General features: G+C 46.0%; 1 protein-coding gene across 1 annotated transcript in view; it reads left to right on the top strand.

Moving 5' to 3' along the window:
- ADAMTS17 (ADAM metallopeptidase with thrombospondin type 1 motif 17) overlaps positions 1–18,562 on the top strand; it is a 347,890-nt gene that overhangs the window by 182,350 nt on the left and 146,978 nt on the right. Inside the window, exons 9-10 of the mRNA XM_007458461.1 lie at positions 9,612–9,752; positions 11,675–11,825. Coding sequence (XP_007458523.1) covers positions 9,612–9,752; positions 11,675–11,825 — 292 coding nt within the window. The remainder of the gene's footprint in view (positions 1–9,611; positions 9,753–11,674; positions 11,826–18,562) is intronic.

Here is an 18,562-nt window from a genome sequence, read left to right on the forward strand (position 1 = left end):
GAAAGAGTCACCACCCTCTGCCCTTCTCCACCTCAGTGCAGAGCTCTGCTGTGTGGGCCCCAGAGGGACCAGGAGCTTTGACCTTGGCCTTCTGAAGCACTCCACAGGGGACAGCTACGGAGGATTCGTGGTAGCTATAGATTTCCCTGAAACTGAGAGATCACTCCCCATTTACACATCAGTTTTCTTTCCGTTGTGCACAGAAAGTTCCTTCTTGACATCTGGAGGGTAGTCTATGTTAGCCCGAGACTCACTTCTTTGGAAGGTTTTAGCCATCTTTCCATTTCCTGCCCTATTCAGTCTGGTGCCTGCAGCACCCTTAGATGAATTACACTTTAGGCTAAGAAGCAGAAAGCATATTCTTCTGACTCTCACCCAATTTCCCAGTTTCCTTCAACAAACTAAGTGCCGTGATTCTGCGAGCCCTCTCTTTGGGCAGACTTTCCTCTGCAGAACCTTGGAAGCACATTGCACGAAGGGAAACACTGTGTACTCTTCAGCTCCCTTGCTGTGTTCTTGCTTGATAAGCCAGGCATGTGGTCTTCTCAGAGAGCCAACCTGGAACCAAAATTCAGGGTTGGTCTCCCCAGCACTGCAGGACACTGTTGGCAGACTGGCGAGGGGTGAGTGAGCCACAAGCTCAGACCCACTTATGCCGCATCAGCCTGTGTCCTCAGAACCCTCCCCATGCCTCACGTGGGCCTAAAGGAAGGCCCACTGCAGACTTGAAGGAGACCAGGGGTCCCAGTGAGTCATCGTGTAATTTGGGAGGGGGGCTGAGCCTTGTTGGTGCTGCTATAGCGTCTACATGGCTTCGTGGCATTCTGGACTTCAGCAGGTCATGTCAGGCCCTTTCCTGGGAGCCCTTCTGCACTCCAGGCCCAGAGCAGGCCACAGAAGGGATGACAGCTGTGGGGCCGGGATGACATTCACTGTGTCAGTGGTTAATTTTAGAAGAGCTTAGTGCTTTCGTGAAGTCTTTTGAAATAAAAATGTTTCCTCAATAGATTATCTTCCTTTAAAGAGCTAAGGAGAGCCTCAGAGAACTTTTTAGCAATAGGAATATCTCCTTTGTTTTGCCTTAATACAACCCACCGTTCACTTTTTCAGTTAGTGAAGGCACATGATCTTATGCCATTCTTTGACGAAATTCATTTGAAGTTGAGAATGTCCCAGATTTAAAGGCAGATAAGAGGCCTCCGTGGGAAGGCATTTAGAGAATCCCTCTCTTCAGATATCATGGTCTGAAGCAATTTAGACTGACGTTCTTTCATTTTCTTGGATGTTCTATAAAGCCTTTGTAGATCTCTAGTTTCTTCCCTTCTAATCCATCACACCACAGCCCTGTGCTTTGGAGGTCTGAGCACAGATGGCACCATTAGTACAACCATTTTGGAGGAAAAATAGGCATGAGGTCATACAAAGAGTCAGTATGAGACAACATGTCTCCCCCCTCTAAATGCCCATGGCTTTCAGCTTCTGATGTCTACACCTGGCTCTGAGTCTTCTCCAGTTGTGTCATCAGGTTGTCTTATTTCTCTAAGTATCTGTAAGCCTGTAAGTAATTTGTGGGCCTGGATATACTCCTGTACCAATGTAATGACTCCACAGCTCCTAGCACAATGGTGGTACTCAGGTTAGTTGAATCAGATTCTTGTCTCTGCCTGTATAGTTCAGTGTGGTAGCAGTTAGCCACATGTGGGCCTTTAAATTTATCTCAATTAAAATTTAATAAAATCAGAGTTTCAGTTCTTCAGTCATACTAGCACATTCCAAATGCTCCATGGCCACATGTGGCCAGTGGCTACTGTATTGGATAGTCACACAGGGACTGTTGCATCATCACAGAAGGTTACACTGGACAGTGCTGGTCAGCACTTGCTGACTTGGTCTGTGATCACTGCCAGACTGTGGGCTTCCTACAGGCAGGGCTGCTTGTGCTCCTCACTGTTGTGTACTTGGTGCCCTGAAAGTGCTGGTACAAGATAGGGCCCACCCAGCTCTTATTGGAAGAATGAAGAGCAACTCTGCCTTACCATTGTGCTCAGTCTTCTAGAACAGAATCACAAAATGATTCCATTTTGAACTGGAAAACCCCTTGAACCCCTGGTTCAGGTCCCTCACTTCCCAGCTAGGAGGACAGGCCTGGGGAGTTAGGAGCTTTGCCTCAGCTCCCCAGAATAATCTGGGCAGGTCTTTAACATCAACCATGGCCTCTGTCTTTTTGGACCATCGCTCTGTCCACTTTGTCAGACTTTCTTTAGTGTTTTCTTTGAAATGCTAACAAGGAAGCCCACTTAAAATGATTATTTAGAAGAAAGTGTCCTTAAGCTGACCAAGTCAACCTAGCTGTAAGCAATCTAGAACAGATGTATCCAGTGTGCAAATATTGGTAGCATTTCCATTAGTTTTGGGAACAGGATAAAGGTTCCCATGTTCTAACTAATATTTTGCATTGTTTTTGAAGTCCATCAAACTTCAAAAGGCAAGGAATGAGATATAAATCTTGAAAGGGAAGATAAAGTGGTCGTTATCTGCATTTTGTAAGAGAATCATCTGGCAAACTGTTGGAGCCAGTGAGTGTTCATCAGGGTGCAAATCACAAGACATACAGTGATCCATGGTTTTCTTATACACAATCAGTAATCAGTTACAGAAGAATAAAAAGCAGACCTCGTTCACAACTTCAGCCAAAGATGTGAAATACCCAGGAATGATGCTGATTAAAAAAAAAAAAAAGGAAGACCTTGATGATGCAAACTACAGAACTTTGCCAAAGGGCATTCAAGAAAGCCTGAAAAAATGAAAAGGTGCCCTAATGTCCCAGGATGGCAAGACTCAAAACTTCAGTGATACCAGTTGTCCCCAAATTAATCACTTTAATCAGTACAATCCTAAACTAAAAGGACTTGACAAACCAAAGTCTTTTTGGAAAGGAGGGAAGGAGAATTGGCTTATTCCTTCCACTCACTCTCCTTGCCTTGACAGAGGCAGAGTTTTTTCTTAACACCCTACAGCCTTTTCACCTGAATCAGTATTGTCCCCTCTGCAATAGTCACTCACCTTGGGAGGGTATATCCTTATTTCATCAATGTAGCCATCATTCTAAACTGCTTTGGAATTTCTACCTGGAAACAGCTTCAGACACCCCCTCCCCCCCTTCTATAGACTACTTTCCCAGGCAAAAATCAACATGGCGTTATGGATTTTTTTTTTTTTAGTAAAATTTGCAAATGTCATTTGACTTCAAGTCTATGGAAGTAACAACACACATGTTTGCGCGCATTGGCTCTGGATGGGCTCATGGAATGCTCTGAGCAGTGGGGGCATCATAGGAAGAGGCTGGGAGCCTCCTGAGGATGTGCCGCTTGTTTGTTCACGTGCTCATGTTGGGGGCCATCCCCTCATGCCAATGATGAATGCCAATGAGGCCGTGGGGGGAAGGGTGCCAAAGGTAGCCTCTGTTCTGTGTGCTAGTGGGCTGTTATGTAGACCTAGATGCTCGTGTGCTGCTTTCACTTCACAGCCATTAACTGAGCCCTACCGTGTGCCCAGCCTGCTCTGAGAGCCGGTGGAGCAGAGGAGGGCGAGACCATCTCACTGTGTCAGGACCACCTTCATCATGTGGGAGCAGGACCACAGCTGCAGGGGCTGGTGAGCCCGTAGGAGCTATTTGGGCCAGGAGACAGCTTTTCACTGAGATAACCCAACTGTAGCCCCAGGGCCTGCATCCCTCAGGCCTTCACCAACCCTAGGCTGTGGGATGCACAGGAAGCTGAGCAGGAGTGTGGCCTGCTGCTGGGAGACAGAGAGAAACAGGGAGCTATGCCACAGGCCACCACCATCACCCTTTCCCTGTGAAGGCAACACATGGTGTAGACTGGTGGTTGTCTGTGATTATCCTCACAGCTGTCCTGGATGGGGTGACCACCTGCCAAGAGCATTTGGGCTGCTAAGGCTTCCATGAAGCCTCTGTTCAGAGGTCCCATCCTCTCAGTCCCTGGGCCACATCTGCCAGAACAGGCCTGTTCTGTTCAGTTAGCTCATTGCAGAAGAGAAATGGAATTTAAAAGCATATGATAGGGTAAAAACTGTTCATTTTGCCATGAGCCTCCCTTCCCTTTTGTGTGACCTCTCCCCGCTTCCCTCATTAACTCCCAGTTCTCTGAGGGCACCTGAGTTTTCAGCTTGGGCACAGCCAGCATTCCTTCACTTAGACACATGCTTAGAAGCAGCAAGACTCTTCATCTCTTCCAGATCCCACTACTTGCCAGGCACTTTGGTGTCTGTTTGACCATGGTGAATGCTCATCCCCATTCCTTCAGGATGTAAACTTTATGGAAGCAGGGGCCTTGCCTGTGCCGGCATCCGGGACAGCATCTTGTCATAGAGAGCATTTGACACATATTTGTTGAATTAATGAATGACATTAAATACCATGAGTCCTATTTAGTCATAGATAAGGAAGCAGAGGCTCAGAGGTGTAACGCTGTTCCCTCAAGAGGCAGAGCTGGAATTTTCATTCGGGTCAGTCTGACTCCAAGCCAGGCCTTTTCACATACAGTGCTCTACTTCTACATGAAAAGGGGGATTTCATACCATCCTTCTGAGGGTGCACGGCCACAGGCATGCATGCACGCACGCACGCACCCATGCTCATTGACCAGAGTAGGGGATAGAATTGCCCATGCTTTGTTTTCTTTTTCTTTTTCTCTCTTTTTCCATCTCTCATCCCAGTTAGTTGAATTTTTGTTAAATTAAAAGTCTAAGGCCCATTTGAAGTGGATCTCGTGTGTGTGTGTGTGTGTGTGTGTATGCATATATTTATACACAAACACATGCAGTCCCAGGCAAGACTACTTTGAGGGAAGACCAGACCTGACTCATATACTTGACATCAAAATCCCATCTATATAGGGCTTCCCTGGTGGCGCAGTGGTTGGGAGTCCGCCTGCCGATGCGGGGGACGCGGGTTTGTGCCCCGGTCTGGGAGGATCCCACGTGCCGCGGAGCGGCTGGGCCCGTGGGCCATGGCCGCTGGGCCTGCGCGTCCGGAGCCTGCGCTCCGCAATGGGAGGGGCCGCAGCGGTGAGAGGCCCGCGTACCGCAAAAAAAAAAAAAAATCCCATCTATATAAACCTGAAAACGTGAGTGTTTTTGTGATTTCAGTTCTTTGGTTAGCTAAGAGAGATATATACTATATACTGTAACGTGCCTTATCCATTTTCACCTACTATGATGTTATCCATTATAGCAAAATGCACTGAACACCAACACTATATTGGTTGTTATTTACCCAGTAGTGATTCAGAATTCCATGGTGTTTTAAGATTATTTGTATTATGATGGTCCTGTATGTGGTGGAGGTGGAGGCCCTAGAATCTACTCTGGTAGTTGCAGTGTTCCTGAGTCCCTACAAGCTGGTGAGCTCAGTTTCCTGTATAAAAATAAAAGGAAAAAATTCTCCAAGGTGAGAGAATGTTGATGCTATGTTCCCTATAAATGGGGTTATTGATTATCATGGCAATTAACCCTATTATTCAACCTGTATAAATGAGTGTAACCTGGTACCCCTGGTGACTTTTGACCCTTGTAGATAAAGTTTCTGTGTAGCTACAGTTTGAGGGCACAGTCTGGTTCTTGGCAAAGAGGTAGTGGCAGTAGAGAATTTCCCTTCTAGTGTAATGCTGGGGTGTTAATTATTATTTAATTAATTAACAATAATGAATACAAACCTGCCTGTCATCTCCTAGAAACTGCCATGGGCCATTCCTGTTATTACAGAGTCAGTAAACATTTATTGAAAAGGGACTAGCAGGCAATATGCCCCTAGGGTGACTGAAGCAGGACTCCGGCCAGCCCTGACCCCTCCACTGGAGAGGGTCCCCTCATGGGAGCCGTTTCCTGGGTTTTTCATTCCACCCCAAGCACTCGTTTTACAAACACAGCCAAGAGTACTTTGAGGGGAGGCAGACCTGGCTCGCAAACCTGACATCAAAACACCAAAGTGTCCAAGAGACAGACAGACAGGCTCTGAGCCAGGTAAAACTGAAGCATCCAAAATGGCACAGGTACCAGGCCCAGAACACCTAGTATCCCCCATGCCTTCCAGGGTTTGGAGTGAACCTAGTACAGGCGGAGCATTGCCCTTCAGAATCCTCACATGGTATATATTGGATTTCCTGAAGCAATTTCAGAGCAATGTGTTCTTTTGTTTTAAGATAAAATCTACTCAAGGCCATTAAGTTATTATTGTGTCTGATAAATCTGGACCACATGTGACATGAGGCCCGTCTGTGTCCTTAATCTCAGTCACTTACTGTGTGTGCTTAATGCTACATGTTTTTGTTAAATATAATGTTAACCACAGACATAAACCTAAAATAACATGAATTTTTTCAGTCAAGTGATCTTTAATTTAAACTAAAAATAGCCTAAACCGTAGTTTATGTAGACCTCAAATATCAAGACTCCCACCCCAATGCGAGTTCAGCAAACTATAAATTTATGAGGCACTTGGTTAGCATTTGAACATTTTAAACCAGATCAGGCACAATCTGTATTAGAGACAAGCTCCAGAAAACCCAAGAGTTGCACTCCTGGCTGATCCTGCTGACTGGAACATTCCTTAGGGAAGTCCTTCTCTGGGGGCTGGCAGAATGAACCGTTAACACAACACCCTGCAGGCATAGGGGTGTCGAGGGCGCAGTCAGCGTTTCTCAGCACTTTTGTAAACATAGTTTTGTCTCCTGAGAGACCAGGTTCTCTGGCCAGCAGAGTCTGGAATGTGGGCGAAAGAACCTCTTTGACTTTACAAGCAGCTTGATCACCGGAGAAAAGTTGGAAGCATGTCACAAGTGAAACATTCCTCCATGTGTGGTGAGGCCATTCTGCCAGGGCTTGGATCTCCTCTGATGTGGTTTCCCAAACAACAGGGAGCATCTGGTGGCTGCTCAGGACATCCCAGCTCAGGACGGTGGGAGAGGGTTTAGGATAGTGTGTTGATTCTCCCTGGGATTGGATTCTCCAGGGTCTGCAATGATGCAGTTTGACCTGCTCCACATGCTGTGCTTTCACTGTGTCCTTAGAGATGGAGGTTGGAGCCATTTTTCTCATGAGACATTGTATTTCTGTAACCTCTACACGTACAGCAGAGTTCCCTGAAAGCCATCAACATTTTCAGATCTACCCATTTGAAAACCCTATCACCACTTTTATTTATAGATATCAAGTCAAACCCTAAATCAAATTTAAGCTGACTTTTAATATCCTTTGCTACATGCAGTTGAAAAACCAGTCAGTTCCTATGTTTCCTGAAACAGAGATAGAGGTATAGATATAGATAGAGATATAGATAGAGATATAGATATAGGTATAGGTATAGGTATAGATGTAGCTATAGATACAGATACAGGTACAGATAAAGATAATAGATATCAAGCAGGAAAAAAAATAAAAACCCGAGTAATGACATTGAAAAATTATTCTTATTTGTCAGATGTATCGGATAATTTCTTGGTTCTCTACTTAACCCTAATTGGATGGATTTTTGACATCTAGGCAGGAGAGCAAGACTGCATCTACCCAGAGATGGTTTTCATTGTTCTGTTGAGCAGGCTGCTGCTGCCCTAGATACCATGCATGAGGATCCTCCGAGTTTTTGATGTTTATTGCTGCATTAAATAGTTAATCCATTTGATAAATATTTACAGAGTGCTTGCTCTATGCCAGTCACTGGTGGACAGGCTGGGATGGAAAGCTGCCCTGAGGGCACCTGGTGGGGTGGAAGAGCCTGTGGGAAATCCTAGGAGCGGGCATTTTTCAGGGAGAGGTTTGGCAGGAGAGGCCTGGACTGGGGGGAAGGTGGCGCCAACATGTAGGCGGCACTGCAGAAGCTTTCCTTTCTGACAAGATAGCAGGATAGTTGTTGGTCAGCTGACCCACTAACCAAAAAATTGGTTCAAATGGGGAAATGTAAAGAAATTATACTTATGTTCTTAAACATTTTGTCATTTTGTTTTAACTTAAGCCATGAAAACGTTCATTTTTTTCACCAGTTTTGTGGTGGGAGTGAAAGCCTTTTCTTTGAAGGAAGCTGATTGGGCTTCCATAACCTTCACAGAAACCACAACTATAATGTGATGATTTTAAATCCAGTTTCTTTCTTTTTCTTTTTTTCTTTTTTAGATTCAGCAGAATTTGAAAGACCCATGTGAAGCAGTCTAGGGGCAGATTTTTGTGATTTTTTTCCTCATCTTTTACAGTTGTCTGCCCACACCCAACTTGGTAGCCTATTGTAGCTAGTAGCTAAATTAGTCTTCATGAAAACAACTTAACTTTTATTCTCATATTTCGTTGGTTAACACAACATGTAGCCACATGTATTGATTGAAGTAACAGAACTACTGACATAAATAGGTTTGAGTATAAATACTGTCGACCCTTGGTAAGTGTACCCTCAACTATGGGAATAGACCCGTGTGGGTGACCAGAGGGGGCACTGCCTGCCTGGAGCAGGAGCTCGGATGCCAGGCCGTGTTGTTCCGGGGATGGGGGTGGCATCAGCTAATCCAGCTCCACGTGGGGGTGGCCAAGGGAGCCTCTCTGTATAGGAGCATGGAGTGGCCTGGGGGTGTGCAGAGCAAAAACACAGAGGAATTGATGAAAGATGGTCAGAGACGTATGAGGAAAACTAGGAAAATATGGCTGCAGAGAAGCATTTAGAACCTCTTTTCATAATTACCTCTGTTTGTGTCTGTCTCCTCTCCCACGCTGACTTGAGGTCAGGGATGGCTTATTGTACACCATTGTTTCTTCTAGTCCATTCCCAGCACTCGAGAAACCTCTCATAAACATGTTTCAATGAATTGAAGTGTGTGTGTTTTCCACGGGGCTGTTGACAAAGAGTGAGCAATCCTTATGCACAGTGAGTCTCTCCCCTGGAAGTCATGGGTCAGCAGACTGTGGGCCACCTGATCACATGTGTTCTGTGTCTCGGCTTTACCCCACTGACAGCACGTATGTGAACTGAGATCATTGTTCAACTCGCATTGCATGTCAGCCTCCCTCATCTAAGCCAGCATCCTGGTGTCTTCCAGGTCCAACTGGGTGGGAAGGTGACAGGTATGATCTTGGTAGACCCAGCTATAGTGATATGAAAGAAAAGCCATAATTGTTCATGAGTTTTCATAAGTCAAAGTCTTGGTTGGTTCCCACTACACGTTAGCATAGTGACTTCTCTGCAGGCAGTGAAACACTAGATCATTAACGCTAGGATATGTTAATGTGGAAAAGCAAGTCCAATCATCAGAACTATAATATTGCAGTTGGTGTAATTGGTTCATTCACTTATTATTCATTTGTTTTGTGAATGCTGTCTGTTACATGGTCAATCAGTCTCCATTCACTGGGTAAGCAAGTCATCACCCTCTCTATTTCTCTATAAGCTTGTGACTCCTGGTCTGATCTGTGAGAGTGGCAGAGAACCAGGTATCACCTGTGCCACCTTTTGTGTTTAAGACATGATTTAGGTTAGCATAGTGTGCTAGAACCTGGATGAGGAGATGAGAACCCTGTAATGAATGTCCTCTCCCCTCCTTTCCCTTGGGCAGCTTGGGAATGAACCACGATGACGACCACTCCTCCTGCGCTGGCAGGTCCCACATCATGTCGGGAGAGTGGGTGAAAGGCCGGAACCCCAGCGACCTCTCCTGGTCCTCCTGCAGTCGAGATGACCTTGAAAACTTCCTCAAGTAAGTCCTTGAATTGTTCTGTACAATCAGCGCAATAGAAAGTACTACAGTACTTCCTAAAGACACGATAGTTGGAGTCTCAGCCAGTGTGAGCAGAAGTGAATCTCTTAGAATTCTCAGCTGGTCAAGCTTCCTCCCAAGTGTGCATCTGGTGTGACACTGGGCACCCAGCTGGTGATCATAAATCTTATCGATGGAAATGTCAATGCAGTGACTGTATCTTGACAAGATTTCATTTCACTTCTCTGCATTATTTTGACTGTGGGTGGGCACCACCCTAGTGACACACTTTGGCTACTGTAGAACAGGGCATTTCCACAACACTCAGGCTGCTTCCCTGGACAGGAGTCCATCTGCTGGGAGGATGGCTTGCTCACCTTCCTCACATGTGGGACTGGGATGAGTTTATCTCATAGACACTTTCTTTCCAGAATGTGTCTGCATCACTCCATTCTCAGACTTCCGTGGAAGAATTGGCCATCTGATGTCAGAACTTTGTCAAACAGAGTCTGTGCTCATATACAATGTGGATCCCTTAGTGTCAGGACCTCAGGGCTGAACTTACAGGTTTGACAGGCAGACCCTGATTGTTTCACTACTTAATTGCATCATCTCTACACTCCATGGTGACTGAAGGGGTCAGTGAACTCAGGGAGGAGGACCAAAGGCATCACTCTGGCTTCATCCTGGGTCTTCTTTCATGAAGTTTCCTGTGGTTGGGAAACTAAGTGGTACACAGGGCTTAAAAATGGGCTCATTAGGGACTTCCCTGGTGGTCCAGTGGGTAAGACTGCACGTTCCCAATGCAGGGGGCCCAGGTTCAATCCAGGGTTGGGGAATTAGATCCCACATGCATGCTGCAACTAAATATCCTGCATGCTGCAACTAAACATGCCACAGCGAAGATCCCACGTGCTGCAACTAAGACCTGGTATGCCAATAAATAAATAAATAAAAATAATAATTTTTAAAAATGGCCTCGTTAGTTTTAATGTAGTCTATTTCCTACTGAGTACTTGTATCACCAAATCATAATGCAATGTTGGAAGCCACTTGATATTATTTCATTTTACCCAGAAGGGTTAGTGAAACAAAGGTATTTTCATCTGCTCACATATACAGTAGTGGTCCCACTGACTTTGTTGAAGTGTCCCATGAGTTTGAGCCCAGGAGAGGTGAACCAGTATCAGCCTGTATGTATTGCGTGCGTGCAACTCTTTTCTTCAAGAATCTTGGCAAGAGGCTGGGTTTTCTTTTTACTACCATCTGCCTTGTTTTAGGAATTAAAAAATAAAAGCATTCAAGTATTTAACTCCTAATGGAGCCACAGCCACACAACCCCCAGTTTAATTTTTCAGAGCTGTTCTCAACATCTCTGAACATTTCCATCCTGGTTGAAATCCCCAAGTCCTTTGCACGGTGTGCCACCAGACAACTTTCATGGCCAGGTGGGGCATCTGGACCAGCCAGCAGCCATGGCGTGACAGGCCCCCCCAAGAAAATCTACAGAATTGGAAATAAGCTTGCCTATTTATTTATTTATTTAAAAGAAAACAACCCTACTCCAATTGTTTCTTTATTCATAGTGACTTTTGCTAAAGCCACATTCTAAGAAAATATCATAGGACTCTATTTCAAAAGCATTGTCATCCAAGAAAGCACTCAGACTCCCTGACAAAAGTACATTAGCCACGTGGGTGATACGCCCAGGCCCTTTCCTAGTTGCCCAGTTCTCATGGCGTCCGGAGTAAAGATCTGCATTCAGCTATGTGGAAAAAGAGCAAAAAGTGCAGCCCATGTGTCTGGTGCCTGGTCATCTCCCCATAAATAATTTGGAGGTTCCTGCTTCTCAGTAACTGAAAAAGCAGAACAAAAACCTGGGTGGTACATTTGCAAACCAACTTGCCTCTCGGCTGTTTCAGGTCAAAAGTTAGCACTTGTTTGCTGGTCACAGACCCCAGGAGCCAGCACGCGGTGCGCCTGCCCCACAAGCTGCCAGGCATGCACTACAGCGCCAACGAGCAGTGCCAGATCCTCTTCGGCACCAATGCCACCTTCTGCAGAAACATGGAGGTAAGCAGCCTCGGGAGGGGAAGGCTGGCTCAGGAAGGAGCACCTGGCTTCTCTGGGAGGATACAGGCATTTACACTCCACACACACACACATAAACGTATGTGTATACATGCATGCACATACATGCACACACATATACCTCATGAGCAACTTCACGGGGCACCCAGAGTGAGCCACACACACACATGTGCATGAACACATACACACACACGCACACATAGGCAGGGGGATGGTTCAGAGTTACTGCTGACACCAATAGCCTAATGTGTTATGTTGTTTTGTTTTTTAATCCAAAGGTGTTTTCTTTCTTAGTAGCCTGTCTTAACGTGAAAACATTAAGACACTAGGAAAAAGTAAATTAGCCTATTCTTGGAGGTGATATCAAACCCAGCACAGATATAGAAGAGAGCTAAATCTACTGGACGTTGGAGAGTGTCATATTGAGAACATTTAACAAATAATAAATTGATTATATGATAATAGTATTAATAACCCCATTAAAATGTTACCATTTACTGAACAATGCCCACATGCTTTGCCCTAAAGCTTCCAATGTGCCTGATATCAATTAACCCTTACCACAGATTCCCGAGGTTACTGTCCCCCAGGGTACAGATGATAACATCAAGCCTCAGAGGTGAACTGATCATTCAGAATGGCTTGGCCAGTAGATAAGTAGAGGATTTGACTCAAGTCTGTGCACTTTCTCACCGTACTGCAGAGAGCTGGGCCACTTCTGTGGGCGGGGGGCATGTGCCCAGGCCCTGGGGCAGGCTGTCTCCAGGCTGGGGCCCCAGGGGAGGGCCACAGCAGCCTGTGGTTCAGCCAGCAGTTGGCAGCTGGCTCAGGGATGGATGCGGAGCCGGCACCATCATGGGGCAGGAGGACAGGAGAAGGAGAACCAGCTGGAGATGTGTGGGACTCAGGAGCCACCCAGTGGCAGTCAGCCTGGAGCTCAGGGCAGCATCTAGTCCCAGGGAGGCAGCCTGCAGGGCTGGATGGGTGCCCAGAGCAAGAACTCAGGATGGGAGCAACTCCAAGACAGATGGATAGACCGGGACTGTGCCTTCAAAATGAGACCCCGGGATCCCGGCCAGCACAGCAGGTCAGCCTGGACTCCAGGAGGCGGGATGCTGCCTCTTGAGCGTTTCCTGGCTATGCGTGAATTGGTTCAGGAAATCTGGGTGGAATCTGCAGGTGGGGCACTGCCTGCCATTGTTTGGGGTATGGAAAAGGGCCGTGCCTCACAACCAACCTAGCACCTCCTGCTAGCTGTTTCCTCAAAGGGCATTTATTCAGTGTTGTCCTGAGTCTTCCTCTTCCGTTCCCCTGTGGAGGTACCAGCAAGGGTCTCTTCCAGGCCCTGGTAACAGGAAGCTGTCTCCCACTTCACACCCAGCCACAGCTGGGTTGAAGGACACCTCTCTAGGGAGATGGGACCAGCCCCCGGATCCGATCATCCCCAGTGGTCCGCTGCGATGTCTGGTGCTCACCATCAGCCTTGACCATTAAGGCTTGACCATTGAGGCACTCATTCATGTACCATAGGCTGGCCAAGAGGCATCCTGTTTGTCTGTCCCAGGCTTCAGTCACTTAAAGTGCATGATGGCACAGAACTATCAGAAAGGGCAGGTTTCAGAGGGTCTTTTGATGGTGTGGTGACACCAGGAGATCCATGTGCATGGTACCCCAGTAGAGGGTGCCGAGCATTCGAGAAGGGTAGAAGTGCCCTGAGCACCCAGAATGGAGAAGAGGGAAGCGCCCAGCTGAGTCAGGGGACACACAGTGGCCACTCTGCCCACTGTGGAGTCTTCCCTGGCCAACAGGATTAACTGGGGCGGGAGCTGGACAGAGGCTGCCTCCTCCCAAAGAGCCGCAGCCATTGCCTTCTAGGAGCTGGGCTGTTGCACATCAGTTGGGTGAGGGGAGATAGGAGGGAGGTTCAACTACTGGTGGCTCATGATCTTCTAGGCTAGACTTTTTCCATGCACTGTCACATGAAACCCTGACTGCAACCCTTGAGGGCAGGGGCTTTGAACTCCACTTAGCAGATGAGCAAACAGAGGCTGAGAGAGGCTAGGTAATGGACCAAGGTCACTCAGACAGAAAGGGATGGGCTGGAGACCAAATCCAGGTGTGACTATTCCTGCAGGAGAAAAGGCAGGCTCCATTCATTCAAAGACAGATTCCAAAGGAGAGAAAGGTAACCTGGTATTTTATTTTCCTTCATTAGCATCTTTTTGTTTGAAGAGGACAGTGAGAGGTCAGCAAGGCATGTTTAGCTCAGCTGTGTTGCTCCTTTCTCCCTAGAAGCTCAAAATACGACTATATAAAGTGAGATCTTTTGTAAGTTAAAATACAGCTGAACATTTATTCCTACAGCTCACCAAGAAGCATGAAATATGCTTTCCTGCTTGCCTTTTCCTTGAGAATTCCACCAGTACCAAAACAAGGTTGACATTTTCCTCCCCAAATCTTAGCAGTGTTACCGACCAGGGTTCTTGGCCTCCTTAATCAATAGAAACTGATCAGAGGCCAGACAAGAAATTCAGGCGAGGCTTTACTGGGGCCCCTGCTACAGCAGCGGGTAGTGAGAACAAGTAACAGTTTCCTTTGCTTGCTCGCTCCCTGAGGGCTCCTTATATGGGGTGAGGGTAGGGATGGATCCAGGGGTTGGGCTGGAGGGGTGGCCTAGGTGATTTGACCACCCCTTTGGCGGTGTTGTGTGCAGGGGGCATGTGCAGTATCCTGCTTCTGCTCCCGACACCCTGTTTTTACTCCTGGCTCTTCAGAAGTGGCAGTTGATTTGCTTTGGTCTTTTTGTATCTTGCTGTACAGAATTTGCCCCAACTGCACATGCACATGGTTTGTTTTTTTTGATTAATTAAGTAATTAATTAATTTGGCTGCGCCAGGTCTTAGTTGCTGCATGCGGGATCTTTTAGTTGCGGCATGTGAACTCTTAGTTGCGGCATGTGGGATCTACTTCCCTGACCAGGGATTGAACCTGGGCCCCCCCCTGCATTGGGAGCGTGGAGTCTTAGCCACTGGACCACCCGGGAAGTCCGCACGCAGTTATTTTTAGTTCCTTATAGTTTCTTTGTATCTTGTTGCTTGAGGAGACATTTGTCCAGGTGCAAGCACTGCAGCAGAGGGTCCCAGGTCCCAGCCTGTCTCAGCAGGAGTGACTCCTTAGAGGTGTGGAGGTGCTCAGCTGACTCAGCATCAGCCTTAGCTGGTGGTGATCATCCTGCTTGCAAGGCTGGTGGTGCTTCCTTCAGCACAAATCTACCAGTTAGAAAGCAGTAACTTCTCACGCTGGGGAAAATGTCATACTAATACCAAAGAGACACTGGTGGATGAGAGAGGCAGTTGCCTGCTGGGACCCAGGACTTGGGGATGCTGCCCTAGGCCTAGGACACATCATTGGAATCTCACCCAGGCACCACCCTGTGGGATTCTAAAGCTTGCTTGATTGGTGTTTTGCTCATTTGTGCGCTTATAGGTCTGTGTTTCAGTTGATGTTCAGCATAACAGGAGGCACACATATGTTGTACTGTTCCTTTCTTCCTCCTGTCCTCATCCCCTTATTCACTCCCTTTCATCTATTCTGTTCCAGTTCTACTTGCCTTTGTCCTCTTCCTCGAACCCACAAGGCACGCTCCTGGTGGGGATGCACTCTGCTTCCTGCTGGCTGTTTCCTCTACTTGGATGGTCCTCTCTCAGTTGTCCACGTGACTGAGCCCCTCGTCTTTTTTGAGTTTTTTGTTTGTCTGTTTGTTGGTTCAAATGTAACCTCCTCAAGGAAGCCTACCACCCTATTTAAAATTTCCATCAGGTAACTCTCCCCTGCCACCTTTGTGGCACCCAGATCTCCTGATCCCCTAAGGGAAAAGCCTGCTTTCATAAACTTATCATCTTTTAACATGCTGTATAATTTGCTTGTTTATATGACTATTGTTTTGATAATCTCCCTCTTCTAGATTTTAAATCCTTCAAGGGCAATAATCTTACTTTTCCTCAACAATATTTTCCAACTGCCCTAGCCAGTGCCTGGCACATAATAGATGTTCAAGTATGTGTTGCTCTGAAATCCATTCATGACCCTAACAATAAATTTAAGTTCTTATATGACTTCACCCAACCACCGATGAGACTGGACAAGTTCACAGGCGAGGCCCTTACAGGCCTCCCTGTAAAATGAATTGGCTCTCTAAGCCTGAGTCCACATTTCTCCATCTGGTTCACCAACATACATGTAAAACTCTGTCAAATATCTTGCAAGGGTTCATACAAACCTTTCCCGTGGCTTCCTCCCAGGACAGTACGAGTCTGGTAGTGAGAGACTGCATCCTGCTTCCTAATGGCCATGTCTCTCTCTGTGCATTAATTAATACCCTCATTGTTAAAATCTGAGACTCCTGGTGAATTAATACACGTAAGGTGCTGAGAACTGGGTCTATCACAAAGTAAGCACCCAAGCATTTGAGCTGATGAATGTGTTGCTTTTACCTTTCTGGATAACACTGCCTCCCCACTGTGGGGGCACAGAACTAATCTATCTTTGTACATCTCCAGGATCAGCATTTTTCTATATTGAACTCCTCAGGGCCATGAAAAATTAGGCATTATACAAAACTCCAGAGACCTTCAGCGCCAACTGAAATGTCGTGTAATCCAATGCCCAATTGATCTCTATAACCATCATTATTCTTTAATGTCCTTGAGGATTGAAATGGATATCATGTAATAAAATGATCATGGTCCCAATATTGCCTTTAAATTTCTTATCCTGACATCTGCCTTCAGCCAAGATGGAGTATCAGGGACCAGATTTATCTTCCCACCTGAAGCAACTAAGAAATCAGATGAAATATATGAAACAGTGATTTTCAAGACAGTGGCCATCAAGCAAGGAAGGACTGTGATCCTTGGGAGATGTGAAACAAATGAGGTGAACCCTCTGATTGTCCTGGCTTACTGCCTGGGCCGTCTCCAGGCTGTGGCATAGAGAGGGAGGGCTGTGAAGAGCAGCAGACTTCTTGAGTTCAAGAAACAGAGCCAGGAGTACTGGGAGGCTGAGGCAGCTAGTGTTCACAGAGTAGAGTACCACAGACAAAAGAGATTTACAAAGAGAGAACCTCAGAAATCTGCACAGGATCTGCACGAATCTTCAGTTTAGTACTGAGAAACACATGTGTGTGAGAAAACTACCCAAGGCCAGTAAAAGAACCATCTGAAAATCTTAGAGGGAACAATCTCTGAGGCTCACATGGGCATCAAGTACTGTACACAGAAGGGTGTTGGATTAGTAGAGTGGCAAAACTAGCCCCACACTGAATGCTGATCTGGTCCCACCCAATAAAGCTTAAAAGCAAAATCTGAAAGGATCTAACTGTTTCCAAGTAATTTAGCCAAGTCCTAGAACAGAGCTCAGAAACATTTATAGAAATACAAAAACAGCACTCAGTAAAATAAAATTCACAATGTCTAGCATCAAATAAAAAATTACCAGGCCTTCAAAGGAGCAGGAAAATATATCCATAATGAGGAGAAAAATCAATCAGAACTGACCTAGAAATGACACAGGTGATAGAATTAGTAAACAAAGGCATTAAAACAATAATTATAACCATATTCCAGGTTCAGGAAGGTAGCAAAAAGAAAGATTGAACATGTTAAGTAGAGATATAGAAGATATGGAAAAGATCCTACTGGTATTTCTAGAAATGAAAACTACAATATTTAAGATGAAAGATACCCTGCTTGAGATTTCTGGCAAATGAGAGATTGCAGAAGAAATGACTGCTGAAGATAAAGCAATTGAAGCTATCCAAAGTGAAACACAAAGAGAAAAAAGACTGAAAACAAAGAGAACTGTGGGACTTCAGGCGGCCTAAGACATATGTGATTGATGCCCTGAAGGAGGTGAGAGAGAGAGGACTAAAATAATATTTAAAGAAGTAACGGCTGGGATTCCCTGGTGGCGCATTGGTTGAGAGTCCGCCTGCTGATGCAGGGGACACGGGTTCGTGCCCCAGTCCGGGAAGATCCCACATGCCGCGGAGCAGCTAGACCCGTGAGCCATGGCCGCTGAGCCTGTGCATCCGGAGCCTGTGCTCCGCAACGGGAGAGGCCACAACAGTGAGAGGCTCAAGTACCGCAAAAAAAAAAAAAAAAAAGAAGTAATGGCTGACAGTTTTTTCAAATTTGATGAAAATCACAAGCTTACAGATCCAAGATGCTCAATGAACCCCAAGAAACATGAAGAAATCCAGGCCAAAGCTCATCATAATCAAATTGCTTAAAAGTGGTGATGAAGAGAAAATCTTAAAAGAGCCAGCGGAAAAAAGACAAGTTATGTAGAGATAAACCAAGGTAGGAACGTCAGCATATTTCTCATTAGAAACAATGCAAGTGAAGAAAAGACCATGGAGCAGCATCTTTAAAGCACTGAAAGAAAAAAAGCCTGCCACCTTAGAATTCTACACCTTTTTAATAGGAAAAAAAAATTACTACCAACTAGATGCCATGAAAAAGGACAACACTCATAGCCAGGAGTTTTAAGGGAATGAATATCGTGAAGACATTACAACTCCAAAAATCTGGTGGAATTTCTTAAAAACCACACACATGCATGCCAGTTGGGAACGCTGCTGTCTGTGTTCCCAAGTCCTGGCTCCCCCAAGGCTGTGTCCATGAGGAGGACTTCCCTGGCAAGCCCCTCAGCTTGCATTC

This window comes from Lipotes vexillifer, unplaced genomic scaffold (assembly GCF_000442215.2).
Source record: "Lipotes vexillifer unplaced genomic scaffold, Lipotes_vexillifer_v1.1 scaffold626, whole genome shotgun sequence".
NCBI lineage: Eukaryota > Metazoa > Chordata > Mammalia > Artiodactyla > Lipotidae > Lipotes > Lipotes vexillifer.